The 26,073-nt window shown below is 44.1% G+C and overlaps 2 protein-coding genes across 20 annotated transcripts in view; one reads left to right on the forward strand and one right to left on the reverse strand.

The window, feature by feature from the left end:
• Window positions 1-754, forward strand: part of LOC6531525 (PDZ and LIM domain protein Zasp) — a 55,737-nt gene extending 54,983 nt beyond the window's left edge. For all 19 annotated transcript variants that reach the window (XM_039372091.2, XM_039372090.2, XM_002092288.4 and 16 more), the window contains one exon: window positions 48-754. In XM_039372091.2, the coding sequence (XP_039228025.1) occupies window positions 48-125 (78 nt within the window). In that variant the 3' untranslated portion in view covers window positions 126-754. The remainder of the gene's footprint in view (window positions 1-47) is intronic.
• A 509-nt stretch (window positions 755-1,263) lies between these two features.
• Window positions 1,264-26,073, reverse strand: part of LOC6531527 (actin cytoskeleton-regulatory complex protein PAN1) — a 35,549-nt gene continuing 10,739 nt past the window's right edge. Inside the window, exons 4-7 of the mRNA XM_002092290.3 lie at window positions 7,536-7,720; window positions 5,541-5,769; window positions 4,813-4,905; window positions 1,264-2,602 (exon numbers count right to left, since the gene is read on the reverse strand). Coding sequence (XP_002092326.1) covers window positions 2,086-2,602; window positions 4,813-4,905; window positions 5,541-5,769; window positions 7,536-7,720 — 1,024 coding nt within the window. The 3' untranslated portion in view covers window positions 1,264-2,085. The remainder of the gene's footprint in view (window positions 2,603-4,812; window positions 4,906-5,540; window positions 5,770-7,535; window positions 7,721-26,073) is intronic.

Raw genomic sequence — 26,073 nt, forward strand, 5'->3', positions numbered from 1 at the left:
TTTATAACGAATCAACTTTTTAATCAACTTTTCTTGACGTTTAACAGTTCTGCAAACAGAACCTGGAGGGTCAGAGCTTCTACAACAAGGGCGGACGTCCCTTCTGCAAGAATCATGCACGCTAAGCCGCAACTCAGATGATTTTGTTCGACTTCAGGGATCACGCACACTAACCAACAACACCAACTATCTATCACAATCTTCGGATTACTTGGATATGGGAGCTTGCTCCCAACTCGTATCTAATGCTTATTATTGCAATTGTCAGAGTGAATAATGCGTAACTATTATTATTTCTATTTGTTTTTGAATTGTGCACACAAATGTTATCCTAATTTTAACTGATGATCGATTCGCTCTAAATCAAAACAGTAGCTGCAAACGACACGAAATCGAATTAGCTAGCAAATTATATGTCCCACACACAACTATTATTTATTCAAACATCGTATCATAACCGAACTACCGATCCCCCAGATAAATATGTATGTACTGTGGCCAGAGTTAATTTACTTAGTTGAGCCTGAAAACTGTTGATCAACCCGTAACCAAAAGCTAACAAATCGCGCGAGAGGATTTCCCAAATCGATTGGCGGCGTAGAATCGGGCTAATCAGAGATGTGAAACGAGGTTGTCAGCAGGCAGTTGCTTATTTAATTTCTAAATTTATGTTGTAAATTATCCATAATTCGATTGTAAATTGTAAATGATCAGCAAGTGAATAAATTTCGAAATCTTTTTCGCGTTTAAAAAATGAGTTTTCTTTTTTTTTTGTTTGTGCTGGACGTAAACAACAATCATAATTTACTCCCCGTGTGATGTCATTATCGTTGGCAACTTCCGGTTTGCTGGGCACACGAATTCCACCCGACAGCCTGAAAGTATGCAACAGTTTTTGTTTTCCGCCCGTACGGCCATCTCACACACACACTCACATACTCACCGTACACTCACACATGGGCACGCACTTCTACATCAATTTCATGCTTAACCAATTTTTGTTGGTTTCATTTGAGCCTGGCATTTTATTTTTTTCGGCTTTCATCCTGAGGTGTGAGTGAGTGAGTGGGTGATGGGCTGTGCTTGGTGTTAATCGCTGGGACTGCAAATACCCCGCTCCGAAAAACTCGGAATTTTACCCCGCTCTGAATACAAAACTTCAGAGGCCTGGCGATGGCAGCAAAATTCACGGTAGATTAAGCAGGATCAGGACGTGGAGGCATGTGCCACGCCCTTCGTGCGAGAAAGAAAAACAATTTGGGGTTTTGTGGCATTTTTCAACGATTTGTTGGGTTTTATTTCTCTTGTTTAGTTTACGTTGCCTTGCACATTACGGTAAAGGACTTTAAGTTAGTTTTCGAGTGTGTGTGTGTTTTGTTGTTCTTGTTGTGTCTGTGTGTTTGTTTGTGTGTCTGTGTATTGTACTCGTGCAGGACACGCGTACAATTAGTCGTAACTTATATATCATTAGGGGTAGGTCTACCTATTTTTGTTTTTGTGCGAAACGCATTCAGAAATCGAAATCGACATCGAAGTTCAGTATTCAGTTGGATATTCGTGGTTTCCGAAAGTGCGCGCCAAATTTGTCACCGTAGCGTTCCGTTGCGAGTTATGCATATCCCGAGGATACTCATACCTACATACACTATATACTTAGTATTTGCTCTTCGTTTCTGGCCTGGTTTATAGTTTAGTTGCTAGAAATGCGTTCTAAATTTCATCGTATTTACAGTTCAATAGTGGTTTGGCTGAGCTCAGAGTTTCTCATGTTATAATTTTAACATTTTCATTTCGTTTTGGATACATTAATACTTCAATGGGTTAGGCGTATATGTAGAATTGCAAGTATCTAGAATTCGTAATAACTACGCTGCGCATCTCCTTAATGCTTACAAAAATAAATTCAACACATTCAAGTACAACAAACATCTTATCAGCTAACGCCGCTTACAGATACAGGTTAGAGATAGGGGTTACATTACATTCATTTAGGAGCAGCTTGAGTTCCGTACAAATAAATACCTTTGGGTTAACGAGTGTCTGAATCTGAAGCATCCGAAGCAACCGTTCAGTTCGTTCAGATCGCTACAGATGCGCCAATATATCGATCTGATCGAGGGCGCTGGCCTGGCCAGCTGCATTTTGCGTTTCAGTTTGCGTTTGGGTGTTGTGGCTGCTGTGGCCGGGTGACTGGGAAATGGTCACAATGGTCACCAGATCCTTGTTCTTGCTCATCGCCGACGCACCAGTCGATGCACCAGTCGTGGTGGCAGTGGATTCCCTCTCCGGAATGCGATTGGAGGACTCTATCTCCACAATGGCCGAGGTTAGCAATGTGTTCGACTGCAGCGCCGTGTAGTCAGGCAATTGCTCCACCACCGACGGCTCCGGCAGCTGCAGATCCTCGTTGGCCAGCAGTCGTCCGGACGGAGCCGTCTCGATGTTCCGCTCACTGCACACGAGACTGGCGGGCGTGGCATTCCTGGAGCGGTAGCTCGGTGGCAAACTGTACTCCGAGCCGCCCATGCTGCTGCTGATTGTTCCCCCAGCGCCGCCTCCTCCTCCGCCGCCTATTCCGGATCTTAGGGTGGTCAATGGAGCCCTGGAAGTAAGTGAATCAAAGCATGAATTATTTACACATGAGCCAAAGTCAATCCTGTTCTGTTTGCCCTTCTCGGGCATAAGAAGATGGCAAATATGTTAACCAAATGCACAAATTTGCATCCATGAGATAGGGTCTCTTCAAAGTGGAATTTCTATGAGATTTGTCTATCCGAGTGCACTGATCAATAATTTTGAATTATCTTTTATTTAATTTATTGAAAATATTATTTATTTTTTTAATTATCATCTTAGTGTCGATATATAACATAATGCAGTCATAACTTTAAAGAACCTTGTAATCAAACACGAACCATAATAACTACATATTAATTTTCAGTTTCGTTTCCTTAATTTTTGTACAGTGCACCCAAACGTTGTCAGTCACAAGTATGTATAGGATATATGACGACTCCGTTCCTTTTCAAACACATAAGCGTGTGTGTCTATTCTCTATATTCTCATCTTTGTCAATTTAAATAACAAAAGGCCGCTGTGGCAATTGTTGCCATGTGCATGGCCATAGGTAAAAAGATTTCAAGGGGAGGATTTTGAAAGGAGCTATTTTTAGGTGAGGGTGAGTGAGAGGGTGAGGGTTCGACGGGGAACTAAACCCAAATCACAGACAATTCACACTTCAGTCGGCAGAGCACAAAAGTCAACACTCAAACGCTCATCTGCACATAATGGCCTGCCGAGTGCTCCAATGGGGCGTTGCTCAGTCTCTGTGGGCGTGGCTGGTTGATTTCTCAAAATTCGAGAAGCTCGCACAAATTGTATGGAGCAATTTGGAGTATGTAGAATTGCATTTAATTGTTCCGACAAAGATGTCGGCCGAACGGAAACAGCAAAATAAGTCATCGTCCAGGATTTGTCCTGCAATCGGGCCTATCTATATGTTGGCCTCTATTGTCTGGGATGTGATGTGATGTGCTGTGCATAACAGGCAATTTTCGCAGCACTTTGGTCGTCTCTTTGTTGGTTTAATTGACTTGGCCAGCAGCAAGGACAGTTTTCCGTCCTTGGAACGCAGGACATCTTCCCCTTTATCCCCTTACCCCTTTTGCTCCCTTTTCATCGTTTTGCCCCCTAACCTTCCATCTTTATGGGCTGCTTGTTATGCGGCTTGGCAGGCTCTTCAGATGTGCGCGCGTGTGTGTAAATATTTTGCGAAATTTCCCAGAATTCTTTGCCAGTTTTTCCCCTCACCAACACTAACGTCATTTGAATACGCAACTCAGGCACACACACATTTACTGGGGTTCCTGCCCGCCTGTCTGCCTTGAAGAATTCTGTGATTTCTTGCCACACACTTTGCATAAGTTTTGCTTTTTGACATACTTCCCCTGGCTGCTTCCTCTTCCTTCCGTTTCCGCTGACATTTTTGGCTAACCTAAGTGTGCGGGGAAGCCCCGAAATCAGATTTCCCTGTTGCCTTTCCATTTGCATTACACACATTATAAATATTCAAGTGTGTGAGTGAAGTAAGTTAATTTGACATAAATACGTTACGCTTTGCATGGCAATTTTCTAAAACGAGCTGCAAATATTATTTAAATACCAAATTTAAGCTGCCTTTGTCTTCCCTTCGTGTAGTAATTTGTCGGTCATAAAAATCAACTTTTCTCATTAGCCCAACATTATGCGTTCCGGGCGATAATTATTCCAGCGCCACCCACTTTTCCGAAAAGTCCTTGTCATTTAAATGGCCTTCGCTTGAGTCGTGTTTTTTTTTTGGAGGGCGACACGCAATCAGATTGCTCATATATATTCGGGGGCTTTATCTCTTCAATTAGTTGCCGAATCAATTGGCGAGTGTTTGCTGCCATCATCAGACAATCTTTTGATTCGAATCGTCCATTTTGAATGGGAAAAATCGAAAATTACCCGAAAACTTGCGCCCCCGAAAAGCAATGTGTCAATGTTGACACCCTTGGAAACCGCACAAAAGCCAAACCGCCGGAGCAGAGTTACCCCAGATCCCAGATCTCCAATGTTTCCACATTCTACATCCCCAATTTTCCTTAACGCGCTCCACCTCCTTGGCAGTCTGGAAAACATTTTGCGGTTTGGCAGGCGCCAAACTTTGCAAATAACTCACGAATGGCGGAACGGAGAAGTCGGGAGAAGTTAGTGAGGAGGTGGAGGAGCAGGAGGAGGAGTAGGTTACAGGCAGGATTGGTGGATTGCGCCGGAAACGGAAGTACTTACCTCAGCAGGCTGCCCGCATGAGATCGATAAGTGGGCGGCGGCGAATTTCCACGCACCACGCCATTCTGGCGATCGCGGTCCAACAGCAAAAGTCTGCGGGAGAGAAGCGGAAAGGATTCGGGTGAGTAGCTGTTGTAGTTGTGTGGCATGGCACGACAGGAAAAAGGCGGCCAGCCAATGGGTTAAGGGTGATGGTGTGGATGTGGACACTGACAATAGATACACTGACAACCAGAGGGGTTTTTTACTCAAAAGTAGGCATACTTGCTATTAGACACCTATCAGATATAGGGATATTTTATAAACAATTGTTGACAATTTCAACAAACATGAACTTAATAGCAAATTCATACATTGAACCAATATTGGTTGAAAAGTACACTCTTATGAGAGCCATATTGTATTTCTTATTTTTCAATTACATATATCACACATAATAGTTTTAAAGTGTGTTTTTTTCTTTTAGAAATAGTTTAATGATAGTAAAAAATGTTCATCAAAAACAGACGGCATTTTCTCAGTGTAGCTACAAATCGCTCTGGTCGCTGCATAATTATGCATAATGCAATTAATTGCGCCAGGACATGCGAGTGGCGGACGAAAGCCGCAGGTCCGCCACCAACTGCTGTCCTTGCGTGTAATTTATGCACCAGCAGTTCTGGTAGTCCTTGTACTCCTAGTACTCCTGGTACTCCTGGTGCTCCCCGAACTCCTGGCACTCAACTCACCTCAACCGATACTCCTGCATGCTGGCCTGGTACGAGGGCGGCGGTGGGCGGTGCTGGAACTCCGGATAGAGCAGACCATGCGGAGCTCCGCCGCCGCGACTGCAGGGCCTCCGGCCACAACGTCCAAGGTCCACGCTGGTGCCCAGGCCGATTCCCAGGCAGCTCTGGCCGCCGGGCGCCGTCATTCGCCAGGCGGCACCACTTACAGTCACCAAAACGACGCCAACTCCTGGAATCGAAAAGAAAAAATCCAAAAATGAGAGGTGGAAACGGACTTAATTTCAGAGCTAGACTTCGGTTAACGCCCCCTCAAGTGCCCCCACCCGATTATCCATTTAGCTTGAGCATTAATTAGCCCACTCCCAAGGGGGGGCGTGGCACGCAATTACAGCTCCACTTAAAGCTCCAAATCCAGCCTAGGCCTAATCATGCCGGCCAGACTTTCACTTTTCCTCCTGCCGGCCAAACGAGCCCATTCAGTGGAGCATGTCATCATGGCAAATTTGCCAGCTAGGCATACGATTTTATTAGCGAAAATTGTCATGAGCGTTGTGACATCTCCGCACAAAAGCCGAAGATCCCAACTACGACCTCGCCCATCATCCTCATGTTGATGTTAATAATGATGATGACGATGACGATGATGGTGGGACTCCGCCAGTAGCAGCTCCATTATGTGCCTGTACATAGTTGGAGATTTGCTGACTGGCTGGCTTGATTGCCATTAAATTATGTAAAATGCTGCCGCACATACATACACATACTATATAGTGTCATAGTGTACTGACTGAAAACTTTTGGGTAATTGCCACCGAAAATGGCGCAATGTCACGCTTCGCAAGCGCTAAACTAAATGCGCCGGCAATTGATTAGAGCAAAACTCAGACTTTGCAGACTGTGCACAAAAAAGTAAGTAGTGGAGTAGAGCTCTGCACTTGGCCCCGCTTTCGGCGGCAGTGGTTGCGTAATGAATGATTCATGAGTGGCCCCAAAAGTTGGCACACTCGAATCGATGACGTTTTAATTCGGAAAAGAGCTTTCCCAAGTGCATTTATATTGGAGTGGCAGTGGTAGTGGCAGTGGAAGTGAGGCTGGGGTTCAACTACCTGCGCAGACCTGTTGATCAGACCAAATAGAGCGATGGCTGCTTGGCCAAAGAAATCGCAGCCGGAACTAAATGCTCTGGCAATATTGACAGTTGGCTTGTCTGGCTGCAAATTTGTTTGTTCTTCGAACTGGGTCAGCAGATGCACGAGGTATCGCACAAAGCCAGATACTCAGGTACACACTCACACGCAGTGAGATACAAAGGTGCTCAAATAGACACTGGAGTACCTCCTCCTCCGCCGCCGCCGCCCTTTTCAGTGCGAAAGAAAGAAAAACCCAGCAGCGAACGACGGACAGCAACGAATGGCATTTATAATTGTAACAATTGTGAGCAAACACAGGCCTTTTCGCCTTTTTGCCATTTCGCTGGCCAGGGGGATTTCCAGTCGCTCCCGCGGCTTGTGTAAACATCAGTGAACATCAAAAGGCGTTCGTTGCCGCCTTTAATGCCATTTTCCCTGCTCGATTTTTGCCAGATTACGTAATCGCCTAGTTCGCTTTGAGCTCAGAAAAATCAAATGGTTGTACATTTTCAATAAATGGGGAGAAGTCCCCCATTTATGTTTACTAAATTGCATTAAAGCAGAAAGAACAAATTTGTGACAGTAAAAACGTGTTTACTTAAATCAGTGTCATTTCATTTCAAAAAATAATATATTAAGATTTCACTCAAAAAAGTAAATATGAAAAAACACACAAATAGATTTCATTACTCATTACTTATTTGTTTAATAATTACGAACTTTTTTTTTGGCCTGAATCAAAATGTAAATTACTTTAAAGGCCATAAATATTTTTGCACGAGCCCCATTATTCTTTGAAGTTTCAATTTTTGCCTTAACAAATATTTATCACACTGTTATGGCATCTCATAAAAATCTCACTCACCAATCATTAGCAGGGCGGCCGTGAGGTGGGAGTTGGGCGGTCCGGCGAGTCCTGTGGCGCCCAAGGCCGCTCCGCCCAGGGCGCAGGCCACGCCCCCCAGGGCGACGACGGCAATGAGGGCGCGCAGCGGCGGTCCGGCGAACCACTGGCCACAGCAGCCTTTGCCCGATCTCTCCGAGGGGGATCTGGAATCGAGCAGAATGGAAAACAGATTTTCAGTAAGGCAGCTGGAAAATCGCAAAGGGCACAAAATGGTGGGGCACAAAATGGTGGCACAGAAGATTCGTGCCGCGCAGGTGGGATGGCAACAGGACAACAGATGCTTTGCTGCGCAGCAAATTGGCAAACTGCTACGGTCTCGCGCGAGGTCCTTTTCCTTTTATCCTTCGGTTTCCCTACACAAAAGCGCAGCGAGTGCGCAATTGTTGTAATTTGATGATTTATGAGGCGAAAGACCAAAAATTTGCGCACTGCCCGCCCGCCAACACGAAACAAGCTGAAAGGATCCCTCCGCATATCCTTGGGCATCCTTGGTGGCAAGGCAGCCAAAGAGCCAGGCAGGCAGACAAGCAGACGACGTAAAATATTTTTGCGGAGAAAGGACAATTTATGCGACACAGACGGCGACAAAGGCGAAAAGGACGTGTGTGCGTAAATTCATTAGGATACGGCCAGCGTTTTCTACGCCCGACGCCAAGACGAACCAAAACCGAAACCCTTGCCAAACAATTAGAGGAGAAAATATATTTATAGTCCTGGCTGATGTTGTTAAGGGGATGGAAAAGCGTCTGGCGCTTTTGTTGCTTGTGTCATCGAAGCCGCTCCACAAAAAGATGATAAATTGTTGGAAAATTACGTGCACAAACATACATCCGTAAACAAGTTGGGCAACCGGAAATTTATGTTTAATAATTTGCTGCCGTTCTCGCTGGCAAAGGATTTTGCCGTATTTCGTGTATTCGGGATTTACACTTTTATGACGGGCCATTAAAGAAGAGGTTTGCCCTTTTCCCCACTTCCCTTTCCCCGGTAAAAAGGGCTGAGGTCTCTGACTCCGGTTGATGCGGCGGCATGAATGTTTCATCAGTTGTCGTGTCATGATAAATTTGATCTTTTCAACTCATCATCGCTCAGGCCCTCGGAAATGAGCTCGCAGAAATGCCAAAAGGTGAGTTCATTCCGAACAATAACTATGTATTCTTTGCTCTTTTCAAATGCTTCTAGCGACACGCATTCCCATCTCGTTCTCTAACCCAGCAAACACCCCAAAGTTCCCACATATTCATCGATCTCTCAGAACTCAGATCTCAGCACTTTGCGGCATTTCAATCACGACCACATGCGGCGACAAAGTTCAACTACATGAATGTATCTTCCCCAGCTGCAGATAGCCCCCCATCGTGATTGAATGTTGCTAAGCATCAGATGATTGATTCAACACTAATTAAGGGCGGTCCAAATCGGAGAACTGGAACCCATTCCCATTCCCATTAGCATTTGCATTCCCATTCCCAACTGGGCACTCGTTAAAATCCATTGCATGTGAGTAAACACAGCAATTGCGCACTTGCTATATGATGAATAGACTACATTGAATCTCTACAACACGTCGCAAAAGTTCAGGTATATAAAATATGATTTTATGATCAGCAAAGAGCATAGAGTTTTCTACACATTTTATATAGAGAAGTTCGCTTGGGAAGCATATCCCATTCGTTTTCCTCAGTGCACACAAACGCACACACATGTGCGATGTGTATCCAAAGTAGTTCAGGGTCAGTTTTCGCTTTATAAGTCTAGCGAAGGCTTAGAAGCTAGCGAGCTAGTGAGCTAGTGAGTATTGAGCTAGTAGTCAGCGACTGACGGACAGTAAGCCAGCTCAGCGCTCATTCAGTCAGTTTGGCAGTCAGTCAGTCAGTGTGGCAATTATTCAATCAGGCTGGCTGCATTTCATTTTCATTTATTAATTGCAATTTGTAATTGCCAACATTGACACAGTTCCATCGGCTGAGCGTATTTATTTATTTTCCCGATCGACGCGCACTTATCGCTGAACTTTCATTTCTGCGGAGTTTCCATTTAAATGGCGTTTCCGTTTCCTTTGCCTCTGCTTTCCGGCATCTGTCAGTTTGACATTTGCATGCGAGTGAACAGTTTCCAATTGATTAAGCAATTTTCAGTGCGTCAAAGACAAAGGCGGCTTCATTACGATAAGACTCAGTGGGGATTTTATCGTTTTTTTTCTCCTTTTTTGTTGTTTTTATTTATTTATCAGTCCAACATCCGCCAACAACTAGCAACATAAGCAACAACATGAACAACCAGAACAGCAACTGCGTTGATTCATGTTTTTATGTAAGCTCGTTAAACTGAGACATTAATTCCGCCCGCACCCGCACGCCAATTAGAAGGAGAAAAAAAGAAGGAGGCCTAATCAAAGTTTAATGGAAACTTAATTTTATTTATCAGGCAATTCCCCGAACAGCGGCTTTTCCGTTCGCTCGTGAGAAATCAAACGAAAGCAGTGGAAAACTAATTAAATGCGAGGCGGCGGACAATGAAAGCGAAAATCGCTCGTTGAATTTAATTTACATGAATATTTGTTAATTTATTTAATTCATTGGTGCTTTTCTTTTCTTTAAGCTCTCGCTCTTGCTTAGTTTCAATTTCAGTTTCAGTTATTGTTTCAGCTTTAGTTTTCCTTTCTTTTCACCTCGACTTATGTAATTAAATGTGGAAAATGAGGCAATCACCGCGGGCGCAGCAAATGAAAATAATTAGCTGGAAAAGCATATTAACATTGGCACATTGGCACACACACACACACATACACAGCCAAACTTGGCCATAGATTTTCTCATTTTGGCCCACTGACAAAGCAAATTTTTTGGCTGCAGCTGCCGGCTGAAGGACGGCACGGATTAGGCCACAAAACCCATTTTCAACTTTCAATCACAGCGTTTCCCCTTCTCCCCGATTTTCCATTCCGAATGGGGCCATAATTACAGCGCGCTTTTCAACTTTGCCGCAGTTCTGATTTGTAATAGTAACTTTTTTTCTGTTCCCTCATTGTTTTGCGGGCTTTTGTTGTTTTTTTGGCAAGAAGGGTTTCTTTTTTTTTGTTGGGAAGGGGGCCTGAACTACGAGCTGTGTTAATTTGCCAGACATTTGGGATTCTCTGGCTTGTTCTTCGGGCCAAAGTTGGGTGATTTGAGTTCACAAGATCTGGGCTGCACAGGGAGAAATCTGCTAGCTTGTTCTCTATGTATGTATCTATTCCGGTTGTGTAATTTCTGACTTTCTGTTTTAATAAATCGCGTAAATATAGTTGATAGAACCAAGATGGATTGGCTTGTTCGGTATATGGATAGTTTTTCTGCATGGGAAACTGCCATAAATCTTTTCCCCCTCCATAAAGAAGATGTGCGAGGTGTTCTATTAAGTTCCATGACACTTGGAACTTCTAAAATCCGAAAAGAAAAGGCAACTGAATAAATGCCCAAACATGATTCTATTTTTACGAAAAGTGTGTGTGTGTGTGTGTGGGTTAAATAGAAATAAAATGAAAACCAGTAGCAATAGAGACTGCGACTCAGAACATGACATTCACCCAGCATTAAAATCGCAGTTGTTGTTTGTTTGTCGCGATGCCGCGATGTACATATGTATATAAAAATGAAAGCAAACACAGCGAGACTCGCAGACGGCAATAAAATATCCAAGCGAAAGAGACAAAGTCACGTTGGGTGTATAGTACTTGTGCTATATAATTGTGTACATATATCTAGATATATACCTATGTACACACATACATATGTACGTTTGGCGGAGTAACGATTTCACACACAGCCGCAGAAACTTCTGACCTACTAACAACTGCAGAAGACTGAGAGCGAGTCTCTAAACTTGGGCAACGTTTTTCCAGTTAACTGCAAACGCTTTTGACGCTTGACTGATGCCAGAGCTCCAAAACTGGCAAACTCCGGCCTGCTTTAACCCAGCGCCCAGGCTGCCACCTTAAAGAGCCCATCTGGGTGGCAGTGTACTGGGTATCTCAGTATCTTAGTATCTTTTGGGGGGCGTAACTCGAGCACACGACTTCGAAAGCGACTCCCTCGCCCCCCGTCACCTAAAATGGAGTATCTGCAAGTTGAGTTGTCGGTGGAGCTCTCCTCCGGCGGCTGACAGGCTCCACTCCCCACACTCCATGCTGTCGGGCCAAGTGAGCTCTTAATGCGGGTGTAAAAGATTATATGGCAAACTTGGCGCTGCCCATTGGCTGCGAAAATAGCTGCACTCGCAAAAAAGTTCAGTTTTCAAGTGTCAGAATGACCTGCCAAAGATGATTCTCTTTCTATAAGTATGTTTATACCATTACATACATTACTGTTATGTTTATCCTAAGAAATCATTTTTATTGCCTAAAAAAGTATATCTTGTAGAGCAACCTTTTTACAAAACGATTACGATTTCTCTGACAGTAGGTACAGATAAATGCAATACCATTTTTATTGACAGCATTTTTTATGACCACCCGCGTTTTTATAGGTGACTTTTATGAAAATCTCTTGGTTTTCTAAGGAATTTCGGTGACATTCGCATTTAAAATTCTTGAGCAATTTGATGGCAAGTACGTCCAGAGACATAAAAATGTAAAAACTAAGTGGGATGCGACTTTCCTCCACATCTGCGAGTTAATTGCTGAAACTTTTGTTTCGAGTGCAGCAATGCAGACAAAGTTTTGGCCAACGTTTATTGCCAATTTTTGAATGCATAAAACGCAAGAGTTGCCAGCAATTGACGCCCACGCATGGCTCCCAGTGGATCCTCCTCCTGCTTTTCTGTCAGGAGAAGGAAATCTGGAATATAGGGCAGCATGCCAAGTGTGCGGCCAACTGCAGCAGACAGGCGTAGCTATATTCAGCAGTAAAAAAAAGGCATTAGCCACCCACGTGTGTGTATGTGCATATGCGGACATGTGGGTGGGCGGAAAATAAATGGGTTGTTGGCAGGGAACAAGTGCCAAACATCGTGACGACAACGACAACGACAACGACAACGACAACTGGAGTCGCACTGGCATTGCGTCTCAGGCATTTCTAATTTGAGATCCGTTTCTAATTTCTGGCTTTCATGTGGCACAGCCAGGCTGCCAGGCAGCCAGGCAACCATGGCCATGGAGCAGCAGCATCCGGGTTGGCAATTACTTTTACATGTTGCCGACGCGACGCCGCAGTTGTAGCAGCAACATTGCTGCAAGAACCGCAGCCAATGTGGCGCGCTCTCTCGAAAAACATACACACATATAGACCGCTTAAGTGGCTGCGTCATTAGGCTGCGAGATCTGATGTTGCTGTTGCACGTTGCAAGTTGCTCTTGCTATTGCTGCTGATGTTGCTGCTGGGATTGGGTCTGTCATGTATCTGTGTCGCTATATGTACGTACATAAATTAAATTCTTAAATTGCTCGTTAGCCCATCATGAGGTTTGCTCATTCATTCATGCAGTCCTCGATGTTGTTGCAACGTCGTTGTTGCTGCTGCTGCTGCTGTCGCTGGTCTATGATGGGCTGCAATAACAATAATCACGCTGCCAACAGCAAAAACAACTTCTCAATGTTGGTCACAATGTAGGTCACATCGCATCCCAGTCCCCAGTCCCCTGGCCACTCCGCACTCTCCTCACACTCCACACTGTTTCACTTTTGCGCTGCCCAGCGATTTCCCTCAAATTCTATGCGCTTTTAATATCGCGCAGTGGCATCTTCAAGTGATTTAATTTAGCACCCAATGGATTCTCTTTGGCGGTCGCTTTTGTCTCAACGAAATGCGAGGGGTCTTTGCTGGAAAGTTGTGGACAAAATTATGTGCGCCAGTGGGGAGCTATTATATTTATATTTTTATTACCCACCGCAGATGCGGGCTCTTCAACTAGCTCGGTTTCATCACCCATGAGATGTTATCGGGGAGTTGTCATTAATTAGAATACATTAATGCCCCGGCGTGGAGATGACAGCACTAGTGCCCAGATAGTCAGTTGACTTTGTTCTTTGTTGCTTGTCGGCTGAAACACTGAAACACTGAATCAGTTGTGAGTCAAATTTAACGATACAAAAGTATCTGCGAGACACTTAAGCGAACCTCTGTGGAATATCTGATTTACGCTGCACAAAAGCTGAAAGCTGACTTTATGTTTATTGCTAACACACCATAATTGGTTGGGTAAAAGGCTTTAAAAGCGAAAGAGGTGTCTTATTTATAACCCACTTTAAGAGACTTTTGGGAATACTCAATTCCAAAGATTCTGTATCACCGATTAAAGAAGCATTCAATTTGTCGCTGCAATTAGGTGGATGGATTTAATATTCAATCATTCGGAGAGCCAGCTGCTGAACCATTTTGAACTCTGATTACAACGCGAAGCGTTTCCTTGGAATGGGAAAGGGAATGTGTGTGTATTTACCCCTAGCAAACAAAAGAATTTCGCAACACTCGCCGTCGATTCTCGGCATGAGGTCAACAACTCATTACGCTGTTGTTTAATAAACATTTCTGGGCCGCTGGCCTCCCAGGCCAGATTTCTCAGCCCTTTCCTCGCATTTGGCTTTAACCCGTACGAACGCCTAATTACTTTGCCGTTTGAAGTGGAAGTTTATTTGATTATGACACCTGACGACCTCGGGCTGTACTCCGATGTTGTGAGGTGTGAAAAATTTGATTATCCCGCCTGGAGGAGGAGAACTTTCCTAGCGAATGCAGGAAATCTTTCGCATTGAATTTCGGTTTCAGATATGCAAGAAATGCGCGCACAAAGCCAATAATAACGAATGTTTCGAGTTATGCAAAACCAAAAACAAATACTTGAGAAATTTATAGAGGAATTCACCAGCCAGGAATTCCATTTCACTCCCTCCTCCACGCGAAGGTCAACCGAAATGGCCAATGAAATGAAATTCCAGCTCCACAGACAGAGCCAATAAAAATGCAAGCGATTCCAAATCGTTGACAAATCGAAGCGCCCAGTGTCTTGGAACTCGGTTTTGCGGATTCGAACATTACGGGGCATTACGGCGGAAAGTTGTGCAGTTTAGGGATGGATTTTCACTGCTCAAACGGAAATTCGCTGCGTGGGGCAGCAGCAGGAAAACGGTAACACCGTAACTGGCTTTTCCCACTTCTGCCCTTCCCATTTCTTTGCTTTTTTTTTGGAGTTTTTGCTTTGAGTGCTGCTCACAGTAGCTTCCAATTGAGATTTTCCTTTGTTTTTCTCGGCCATTGCCAATTTGATGCGGCGGATTCCTGGAGTTTGTTTTTACGACCAGCCACTCTGCCATGTAAAGGCGGCATATTCGTTTTCGTTTTCGCTTTGGTTCCATTTTGTTTTTCGGGTCGGTCCGGAAATTGCTGCCATCGATAGCTTAGCTATAGCCACCCCACCCCACTCCACTCCAATCCGCTGTCCACCCACTCGAATCGGATCCTTTGGCCTTTGCAGACGACACTTTGGCAATTTATTTCCATTCCTTGGCTGCGATTTGCATAAGCGCCAGTCAGACGCAGGCTCCCACTTACACACAAAGAAATTTCACATTTACATTTTAAAATGGAAAACTAATTCCAATTCGATTGAATGCAAATCCCACCGCCAAATCAATTAAGATGAACTACACCAAACAATATAATACACTTAAGCTGTCTTTGTTTCAGTTGGGTAAGATTTCCGGAAAATTTATTCTATTTATACAAATTTTTCCCCTGTGCATCCTACGATTTCCCATCCAGTTTCCAGCAATGAAAACGACACGGCAATGGGGAGCCAAAAAGAAGTCACGAAGGCAGAAACGAAAAAGGAGCAGATTAAGACAAATACAAATCAGTGCATAATTTTTCTATTAAACAATTTCAAATGGGCGGTTCTGGACGGCCTCTATCCCCACTTTTCCCCCGCCGAACGTGGAGGTGGACCCAGAGGTGGACGTGGACCACCTGGCTCTAAATTCTCCGCTTGCAAATGGTGGCATGGTGATGTTTCTGCCAGGTCACGTGCCTGCCATCTATAAGCACGGACTTTTGTCAGAGTTTTGCGGACGCGTCGGACACCCGAACAGCAGGACATCGGAACACCAGGACACTGGGACATTCCCGGAAAATCCGGACACGTTTCGCTGGAACAGCTCGACTTTTCAATTTTAACACAGTTTATATTCAATTTCGGGCCGCTTTAATTCGACGCCCATTCAGATGCCGCTTAGATCAAATGGCGTTGTCATAGTTTCCCGCTCTATAGTTTTTATTGTGCTATCCGTCTCTTTCGCCAACCATATTTCGGCCTCTTTCTGCGGCATATGCAAATTGGTGCTCGGTGCGCGAAAGTCGCGCCAAATGAAAAGCAACAGCCGATTGAAATGAAATACACGGCAGAAATTAAATGAATACGTGGGACAAATGTGCCCACATTGTTGCTGTTGCTTTTGCTTTTGCTGTTTCTGTGCTGTTGCTGTTACTTTTGCTTTTGTTGCAGCCATGTCTGCTTTTTATATGTCATACATATTCAATAACAGACAAAATGCAAATTTGCAAATGTCGAAAATGGAAAGTGATGGCAGAACGGAAAACAAAAAGCAGCCAAACAATCGAGACGACGAATGGGTATACTGGTTTCAAGGGGGTTGGGTGTGAAGTTATAACTCTTCGCTTCCAGAATCATCAGCATTCATATGCCGATGCATAGATATATCTATTGTACATATGTCCTACTAGACACCGAACATGGCCAGCATACGAAGTCAATCGCAGGGAAAGGGATTTAAATGTCTGTCATGGATACAAAATGCAAGTGTAAATGATTTATCAGAGAAAGTGTACTCTTTATAGCTGGCAATTCAGTATTAAAAGGATTATTCTATAACAAATCATGATTTATTATTGAATTTAACGTTAGTTTGCACATAGACAGTCTCTAGAGCGACTAAGCGACTCAAACCAATTAGGCATGTGCTCATAAAAAGTCTGTACAGCATATACAAATATAGCTGATAAAACGGTAATGATAGCTATTAAATTAAACGAAAACGAAACGAAACCAGGGAAATAAAAAATGAAATGTGTGTAGATAAATTAGCTGCCAGCTGCTCCAGCCAAATGCAACTGATCATAAAAAAGCACATGGTTTGCACTCAAAGTCAAGCGAATATTTACCTATTTCTTCAAGCATGGCCAAACGATTTGTGATTCAAACGGAAAACCTGAGCATACACAGGTATCGCCTGATTTTGAGTAAGAAGAGATTGGGTCACATGAACTCGCCTCTCTCCACCTGAGAACGATCGTTCAGCTCAATATCAAATAAGTTTCGAGGCAGTCAGACAGTCATAGCCATGCATATTCATAACTCCACACGAAAGAAACAAAAAAAGTTCGAAGACCAATATACAAAATACAAATTGTGGCCAGGCACTGGCGATGATATCAAATATCAAGTGCTGGCCATAAACAACTTGACCTTGTGCACGTACCGCAGCATTTTCCCCCGAGCTCTGGATGGCAGTACGAGTAGTAGTAGTAGTAGTTGGCTCAAAAGAAATAGCCAGGCCAAAAGCGAAGTCAGAGCCATGCCCAATGCTCATCGATTACCAATTCACGTTCACACGTTCAGTGCGCTTCGTTCGTTCAATTTGAAATGAAAATCGGTGGTACTATTGCTATAACTATAGTGCTGCCATGGTATGGTATTGTGGGCATTGTGGCGACTGTGAACTGTGGCAATCCGACTTGGTCATGCTCATAAATGTGGCTAATTTGCAGCGAAGCTCTGGCTCTGACTCTGGCTTTGGCTCTGGACGCGATTGGCGATGCTTCTAAGACACCTTGCCCCCGGCACGTTGCCGGATTGTTAGCTGTTGGCAGTTAGCTGATTGAAATGCTGCCCCGGCTCGCTTTCGGATTGCTTTCGTTTCGTTTCGTTTCGGCCACAAAAGTGTACCAAAGTCGTGATTCAGCTAAAGTTTCTTTCAACTCTTTTTGCTGGCCGGCGATAACCTGCCGAATTCTGCAGGCACCTTTAAGTATTTTCGGCACGCAACTGGCCCATTACCCTTGCCATTAACCGCTCTTTTTTGGCAATTAGTTTATGATTATTTGTGCGCTGGAAATTGGTCTGCATCGATGTTGGGTCATTTGGTGTTTAAGGACTGGCATAACCGTCAATGGTTTTCCATAACTGGAGACTGGAGGTTTTAATCGGCTCTTGAGTTCGTAAGACTTTAATAGAATTTTCATAACGATAATGTGTACCTTAATGAGGCATTCAACGGGGGGAAAATGCAATACGTAACGGATTTATCATTATCACCGGATCAAAATGCCAGCGCTTACTAATTTGCGTGAATTGAATCAAACCGATAGCCTGTCAGGCAATCGAATCAAGCGAAATTGGATCATTTGGGCAGTTTGGCGCGTTTGGCAATCCGGAAAAACACATGGCACTCGCCAATTACTCTGGCCATAATTCTAGTCTGCCGCCATTCAAAACTCGGGCTGTTGTTTCTGCTGCTAATGTGCAAACGAACTCAATTACGTAGATAAAATACAGTGCTGGGCAGCAACAAGCGCACAACAAGAAAACAACCAACAACAACACCCCATCCAGTTGAGCCGGGCAAAAGCCATAAAAATGCGCATAAAGCGCAAAACTGATTGAGAGTTATATGAAGACACACGGCACACAGTACGGCACACTCGCATGTATCCGCCAGATACATATGAACACGCAGATACAGATACGAGGGCTGAGTATCTCGGACCGACCGAGCCAAGGGACATCACGCCACAGCGCATTAAAGGAAATTGACGCGGAAACGAAGCGAATAAAAACTACCCGAGCTGGCCGCAAAAAGCAATCTGCACTCAGAAAAATCGCGACAGTTGCCAAAGGATCAACATGCGATACATATGGGTATGCCACTCTACTGGAATTTGACTAAGAAATCTTTTCTGAATAAGGAATATCTTTATAGTCATTAGTCACCTATAAAATATGCATTCATTATCAATGCAGAACACACAGTTTTGGGTTTTAAAAAGAGACATTCATGATTACTTGCAATCTAGTTACGATGGATTCATTTAGGAAATTATGTCCGTGTCACCCTCGTCTTCATATTTGCTATATACCCCCAAACTAAATAGTGCTTGAACAATAGATTGAACTTATGGCTATTTTGCACTGTGTAACAAGGGGAGGATAGTAAAGGGGAGGTCCGAGTTGTCTGTCCAACAAGCAATTTCCAGCTATCAACACAAGGCCCTTACCATACCATGCCATGCCACACCATACCATGTCACACCACACACACACATCCTCCTGATATCCGAAATCCCCTTTCCGCAGAAAGTGCTTACTTCATTACGCATAATTTCCTGAGCCTGCGTTCAGCAACATTTTCATTTTCATGTCCATTTCCATGACTCTTTTTTTTTTTTTTCGCCACCCAAATGACACAGAGAACTGCGAAGTGGTCAGCTTTCTGGACCCAGTTTTAGGTTCAGACTGTGACTCAGAATGAGACCCCTAGGGGTTGCTTGGTTGGTTTGCTGGATTGGTTGGTCTGTGATGGTCGTCCGCCTTATCGAGGGTCTGCCAAATGAACTATGGGGCCGTGGCCATGAGATACGATGAGGGTGTTCATGTCCAGCCAGCCGGCCACATGTTGTTTCCTTCGTTTCGTTTCGATTCGTTTTTATGTGCGGCTGGGCAAAAATTATATGCTGATTGCAGTTTGCCGATAAGCGGAACGAAAACCAAACGAAATTATGACCATGCGGGTAGTATCTCTATCTCTCCACCGTTCAGAAAAGAACGAAAGACCCCCTGACTCCCTGACTGTGGTGGAATGGAGGAGATTTCGCGGGGCCCCATGTAAATGGAGACTAACCGCAGCTGTGCGAGATTTGCAAAACTTGCTTTGTAAAATGCAAAAATTGCATCCACTTGGCCAAGGGATTTGGATTCGGGAGGTGGAGTGGTGGAAAAGCGAGGGGAAAAGGGGAAAACTGCGGCGTGTCTGCGTGTGAAAAGTCGTCGCAAGTGTGCGTTTAATAGCTCTGCGGCTTGGGGAGCAGGGCTTCCAAGGCAAGATACACCCGATCCCGAAAGGGGTAAGACCCATCTTGGGCTCCTCAACTTGTAAAGTACACACTCGTACACACACACACACACACACCAGCTGGCACACACACACACAGCGGCAGCAGCGACTCATGCAGATGAAGCGTTTAGCCGAGGAGAAAGTTTTCTCTACGTCTTGGCTTTTGTGGCTAAGAGATGAGAGTTTGCTTTGTTTCACTTCCACTTGCCTATCTCTCAACCAATTTCTTCGTATTATTTTAGTTTTTTTTTCTCCGTTTTTTGCCCATCGCCCTCTTCTTTTGTTTTCAGCTGTTTGGCTACGCTCTTAGTTATTATAGCAAATTATTTGTTTTGACTTTTAGTTGGGCCGTCAACTCGGAGCGGCCTTGTTTAAGTGTGCGTGTGTCTATATAGATGTGGCTGCAACAGTTGCTGCTGCTGCTGCTGCTGTTGCTGCTGTTTCCCAGCTGCGTCAAATTACCGCCTTTGTCTCGTGCGGTTGCCCGGGCCAACGTTTCCCATTTCTCATGTTTACCATGCGGCTGAGGCGGTGATTTTTCAGCATCTTCTCCATTAGTTTGGCTTATGAAAGTGCTCGTGCTTGGTGCTCTCTAATTATGACCCCTGGATCCCATTCCGCCCACCTCCAATCCTCCACCCTTTCGAACTTCAAGACATTTATAGTTGTCACTGGCAACGTGCGCGCAACCCTTCCACTCGCAAATATCACGCATACGCCGCGTGGGAGGCCAAAACAAATTGTAAGTCTCTGTTTGCCCTTGTCCTCCATCCGTAAATGCTGGGTGTATGTCTAAGTAATTATGAGAAACGCACACACGCACACGCAGTGGGTGCTTTTGGGCGAAAACACGAAGGAGTAACATAAATTATGCATTTTATTTGCTCAAGTGCTGAGGACACACAAAAAGGATACGGGAACAGAATACCCGGCAGCCACACGCGCATTTGTTAAATGTTTTAATTAATTTGCGAAACGCGCTTGTTTCGTTGCCTGTTTTTGTTGCTGTGCTACAAATAACAAAAACAACAACAACAAAAAACCAAAAAGAAACACCAACAGCAATGCGCATTACATTACAAGCATTACAAGTGCAAATGTTTCTGTCCGTGTCTTTTTTTTTATATGTGGCAAGCAGATTTGCAGACAACGAACAAATAAGCTTTGGCAACAACTTTGACGGCAACAACACAAGCGAAACTACAGCAGCACCAAAACAGCCACGAAACTGCAAAACTCATTGCACTTTAAATTGAAATCAGTGCGAGATACAGAGGTCACCCCATTTGACTCAACTCCCAAACTCTTTCGAAATTCGTGGCATCCTTTTGGAAGCTGCTACTTTTTTGTTTTTTTTTTCGGTTTCGGTTGTCCTTTTTTTAGCGCGCGCATTTTGCGGTTGACAGTTGACACAGTGCTCTGTGTGGCAGAGTGGCAATGGCAGGACTTCAGTATCTGCAGTCGGGGGGAAGGAGAGCGATTCAGACATCGGATGGATGGTAGCATCCTGCTACTACTCGCCTGCCTGGCAATTGGTTTTTTCGGTAAGCGCTACACTGTTTAAGCTAAAATGCTGCCATTAAAATGCGCTTTCCCCAGTCAACTTCCTGTACGTCCTCATTACACTTGCGCATTTGGTATATATTGGTTTTAAATATTTAAGCACTGGCATTTGTTGTGAACGGGGTAATTGAAGCCAAACAGGTCGAGCGTCAGAGGGAATCGTAAATGGATCCATGGCGAGTGGGAGTTTCTCCGCTCGATAGGTAAGTGTGCACCCACCTACTGACCATCGATCAAGAGATCCACAGATCCACAGATCCACAGATCTACGCAACAAACAAGCTGAGAAATCGTTAACTTTCACCCGAAAATCTGTCGGCCAAACGAAACTGGTTCGCCAAATATTACCTCATGCCGTAGCCAAAAGGTTGAAAAGCCAAAATGTGCGGCTAATTATCGAGAGCTGGCAGCTGTAAGCTGTAGGCCTTAGGTTTAATTGCAGCATGTGCCAATGGCGCGATTATTTAACCAAATTTGGACAAACGACGGGTAAATGCGCCCACATATCCGGCCATAATGCGGGTCAAGTGGTCTGCTCCTGAGTCAGCTTTAATGCCAATTTTAGTGCATTTACAGCCAATGTGCTTTCGCAAACCTGAACTTAGCTGAACTTTATAGCATAGCCCCTCCCCAAATCAATGCCACACACGCCCAGTTGTTGCCAATCCCATCAAACTCAGTTCGTTGCACAAAAGCCTCGCCGCAGAAACAAAATAAAATTGTAAAAGAGAGAGAGAGAGGAGCTTAGCCATAACATAAATTATGGACTTTTGTTTAAAACCGCAGCAGCCGCAAAAATAAACAAAATAAAAAAAAAGTATATAGTAAAGCAAAACGAACGACTCGAACAGGCGATACCCCAGGTGAGGAATCGAAAGGGGAAACCACTAGAGGGGATTCAACTCGAGACATTCTCCATCCTGTCACGGAAACCCTCGTCATATAGAATTACCTTAAGAGACACGTGTTTTCCAGTTAGTATTTTAAACACTGGATGCGCTGGTTTTCAAGTCAAATGATTATAGTTTATTTATGCGCTTGCTTTAAAATGATGCCCATCATGGGAATAATTGTATTGTGTGCCTCGAATTTGCATCAAACGCCGCCATTTGTTTGGGCTTTTGTGCGAAATTCTGAATCTGAATTTACAATGAGCTGGCCGGGCTTTGTTTGCGGCGTTGCCCAAGGCATTGAACTGTAATGGCCAAAACGTACAAGTCAACAAAAAAGAAAAAAAAAACCAGACAGCCAAAACCATCTGAAAATTGACCGAAAAAAAAGAGAAAAAGCTGCCAGTTTCCCACTGCTCAAGGCCGGGCTCATTTATGGCTGTTAAAAAGTTATTAAAACAATTTGACCACAGTTAGCAGGACTTAATTGCAGTGGCACAATTACGGCCGAGACCCCATTAGATTTGGCATTTTGCGGTTTCTGGGCCACAGTCAACCCAAATCAAAGCGAATCGCATCGTATCGTATCGAATCGAATTGAATGGAATCGAATCGAATCGAATGCACTCGGGTGACAATTTAATAAGCCAGAAGATTGGGCTGTCTCTTCTCGGCCCTTTGGCCATCGTCCGACAACTCTCTCCACTTTGTTGGCAACTTGTTTGCGACTTGGCCCGTCTATTTTGTGATGTGGCTGCTGCTGGCTGCAGCTACCTCATCCGATGTTGCTGCTACATTTTGCCGGCTCATTTCAACTTGGCCCGAATGCATTTTCTATACAAACACAGACAGACCCAGAAGCTGAGGCACAAACAGACGGAGCTGAAGCAGACAACCGCATTTCGGTTGGGCATGGGTATGGCTAGAATGCAGAGAGAAAAATTAAGGCACCCCGTAACTTATAAAGAAAGATAATCCCTAATCCATCTAATATGCGCATTTTTATTTTATTCTGAGTTTATCCATGATTAATTGTATAATTTTACGCCACAATCTAGGATGTGTTTTCCATTACTAGCATTTACCCAAATGTACTTTTACTAAATAATTTTTCCTGTGCACAAAGTCCCTCTCTTTACCCATATCATTTCGACTGGAGAATGGCAACTTTTTGGTTTATTGGCTTTATTGACTTTTGGTAAGTTCTCTTCCCGGTTGACTTCATTCCGTTTCGATTCGTTTTGCGGCCAGAGCTTCTTGAACGGGCGACAACTTTTGTCGATGGGTGGAGGTACATCCTATAAAGGGTATGCCGGCAGTCGGTTAGTGTTAGTAAACTCCTCTGATTGCTGGCTGTGTTTATTCGCTTATAAAAATAAATAAACCCAACGCCGCCAAATCGGTGAGAGAGAAGGACAGCAGGAGTCCAGGGCAGAGCAGGACAGAAGCTGGCAGTTGCAAGACCGTAAAACTGGAAAGTTGTTTGGTCAGTTCTACTGACAACATCCACAACCAACAGCAGCATCAACAGCAGCAGCAGGCAGCATTTAGTGTCGAGTGCTGGCTCTTGGGCTCTGATTTTCTCGCTGCCGAGATGCGAACGAAAATTTATGAAAAATCACTCAATTTTCCAGCTGGCGGAAAAGTGTGTCATCCCCCGAATTGTTGCAGAATCCCCAGACAAGATCGCCCCGAGTCTCTTTCTTTGGACTCTCGACACGGAGTTGCAACTCGATCTTGGCTGGTTTTACCTGGTGGTTTTCGGCTGAAATCTGGTTTTTGTCTCCGTCTCGCTGTCTCCCTCGCTCCCGGTGCATCTGTCTCTCTCTGACTGTTTTGTTTCTTATTCTGTTTCTGTTTCGTTTCCATTTGCATGGTTGAAGTTGAATGTTGAATCATCGATGTTGATATCGAGCTGGCGTATCTGGCAGATACTTTTGCACTTCTCCGCAAACGCCAATGCATATGCAAATGCAAATACAAATGCCTGTGTATTTTAGCCAGTTTCGGGGTATTTGGACTCTGTATTTGGCACTCGCCAGCAAACTGGTTTCCCCTACTCATCCGTTAACAGGACCGATTTCAGTGTCAGCTCAGCAAAATCCACAGCAGTCCATCCATTCAATTTGCAATTAGTCGCAGCGCCATAATTAATAAAGGAAACACACGTCCAAATGATGTTAACTAAATTGTTTTTGATTTATGCCTCAAGTTCGAGTTCACATCGTTCATGAGTGAGTGAGTGCCTGGGTAACTTTAAGCCAAATTTATGATAAGCTGTTGGCCATTCGGCCTGCGTTAGCCTCAGGCCGGAGATTCAGATTCAGATATAGATACAGATACAACAAAAATATAAAAAACCTAAGAAAACCGAATGCGAAAGTGAAAGTGGTCGAAAAAAAAGACAGCAGTCCTCGATCTCTCTCTCTTTCTCTTTCTCCTTCCCATCCCGCGTCGCTTTTCTCGAGTGATTTTATTACCGCCTTTCTTGTCTCTGTCTCTCTGTGTTAACTTGGCTCTTGTTTTTGGCTCTGTCGGAGTTTCAAAATAAAATTAAACGCAAAGAAAAACAAAGCAACAAAGAAATGATTACACCGATTTATACGTGAGTTCGGCATCACGTTTCCTTTTTATTGCTCTCTGAATTTGTTATTTTTGCTGTTGTCATTTTTCATTTTGGGTTCACTGTTGGCTGAGTTGGTTGGCTGACTGTGTTTTTCTCCTTCGGTTATTTAATGATTTCAAGATTATACACGGTCCACCAGGCGACCCTTCTACTCCTGGTCCCGGTCGGCACAAAGTGCTCCTGCTCCTCTTTATCCCCCAAAAAAGCTGAGGCTGAAAAACTTTCGCTTTTTTTACACCTTTTGGGGCAGGTAAGGTAAAGTAACAAAAAAACAAAAAAAAAAGCAAAAAAACGTTGTGTAAGAGCATGTTAATTTGGGACGAAGGCAGAAGGTGTTAAAAGTGCAGATAATGTCTGCGGTTTGTTGTTTGGGCTCTTTCTTCGCTTTCCTTATATATATGTCTGTATATAAACCCTTTCATTGAGGGATGCTGTTCACACTTCACTGGCAGGAATCTCTATTAAGCGACCCAATTATCTGTAAATCTTTTGGGGAGAAAGGTAAGCGGCTTAGAGCGAAGTATCCCATTTAAAGGCTCGGTTGTAGAACTAAAACCGCATGATATGTGATAAGTCGCAGTAGAATCTAATAATCACTCAACCTTTATGTAGTTCCACGCCACCCTTGCCTCGAAAAAACAATTAATTTAATGGGCCAACTTTGAACTCGAACTCGTTCTTCATAAATATGCTAATCAACCGGCGAACACGCCTCCAATTTAGACAAAGAATAGCTAATGCTGGCGCTCAGTTTGGCCTGACACAGTTTTGCAATTATTATTCATCAATGGGCAAACATAATTAAAATTGTGAAACACGATTTGCTCTTGACTGCTGGAGCAGCGTCTGTCGCAAAATGTCAAACGATCAAGCGGTGGGAGTTGAAGTGGTGGTTCTTGTTTCATTTCGAGACGTTTAGGGAGCCCATTAGACAGATAGCGCATCCGTCAGATACGGCAACAGCAACAGCTACAGCTACATTAGCCGCATGAAACAACTGAGAAACTGAAACAGCAAGAGACACAGATACAAATGGCGAAACAGAGATACAAGTTCGAGTACACGCGGCATCGATTATTTGTGTGGCGGTCTCAAATGAAAACTGGTTCTGCCAGTGCCCAACTATAGATAAGTGTTTCAGTGTTCCAGGCAATAAATGCGTGGGAAAGCGACTAGGCCAGTCCGATCTGCCAGTATCGCAAAATTATGGCCAGTCAGCTTAGCACAAAGCCAAACTACGGCGCTAGATGTGCAATTACAGATAAGCCCGAACTCATTATAATAAAAATGAGTTATTAAAGCCCCAAACTGAAG

This window comes from Drosophila yakuba, chromosome 2R (genome assembly GCF_016746365.2).
Source record: "Drosophila yakuba strain Tai18E2 chromosome 2R, Prin_Dyak_Tai18E2_2.1, whole genome shotgun sequence".
Taxonomy (NCBI): Eukaryota; Metazoa; Arthropoda; class Insecta; order Diptera; family Drosophilidae; genus Drosophila; species Drosophila yakuba.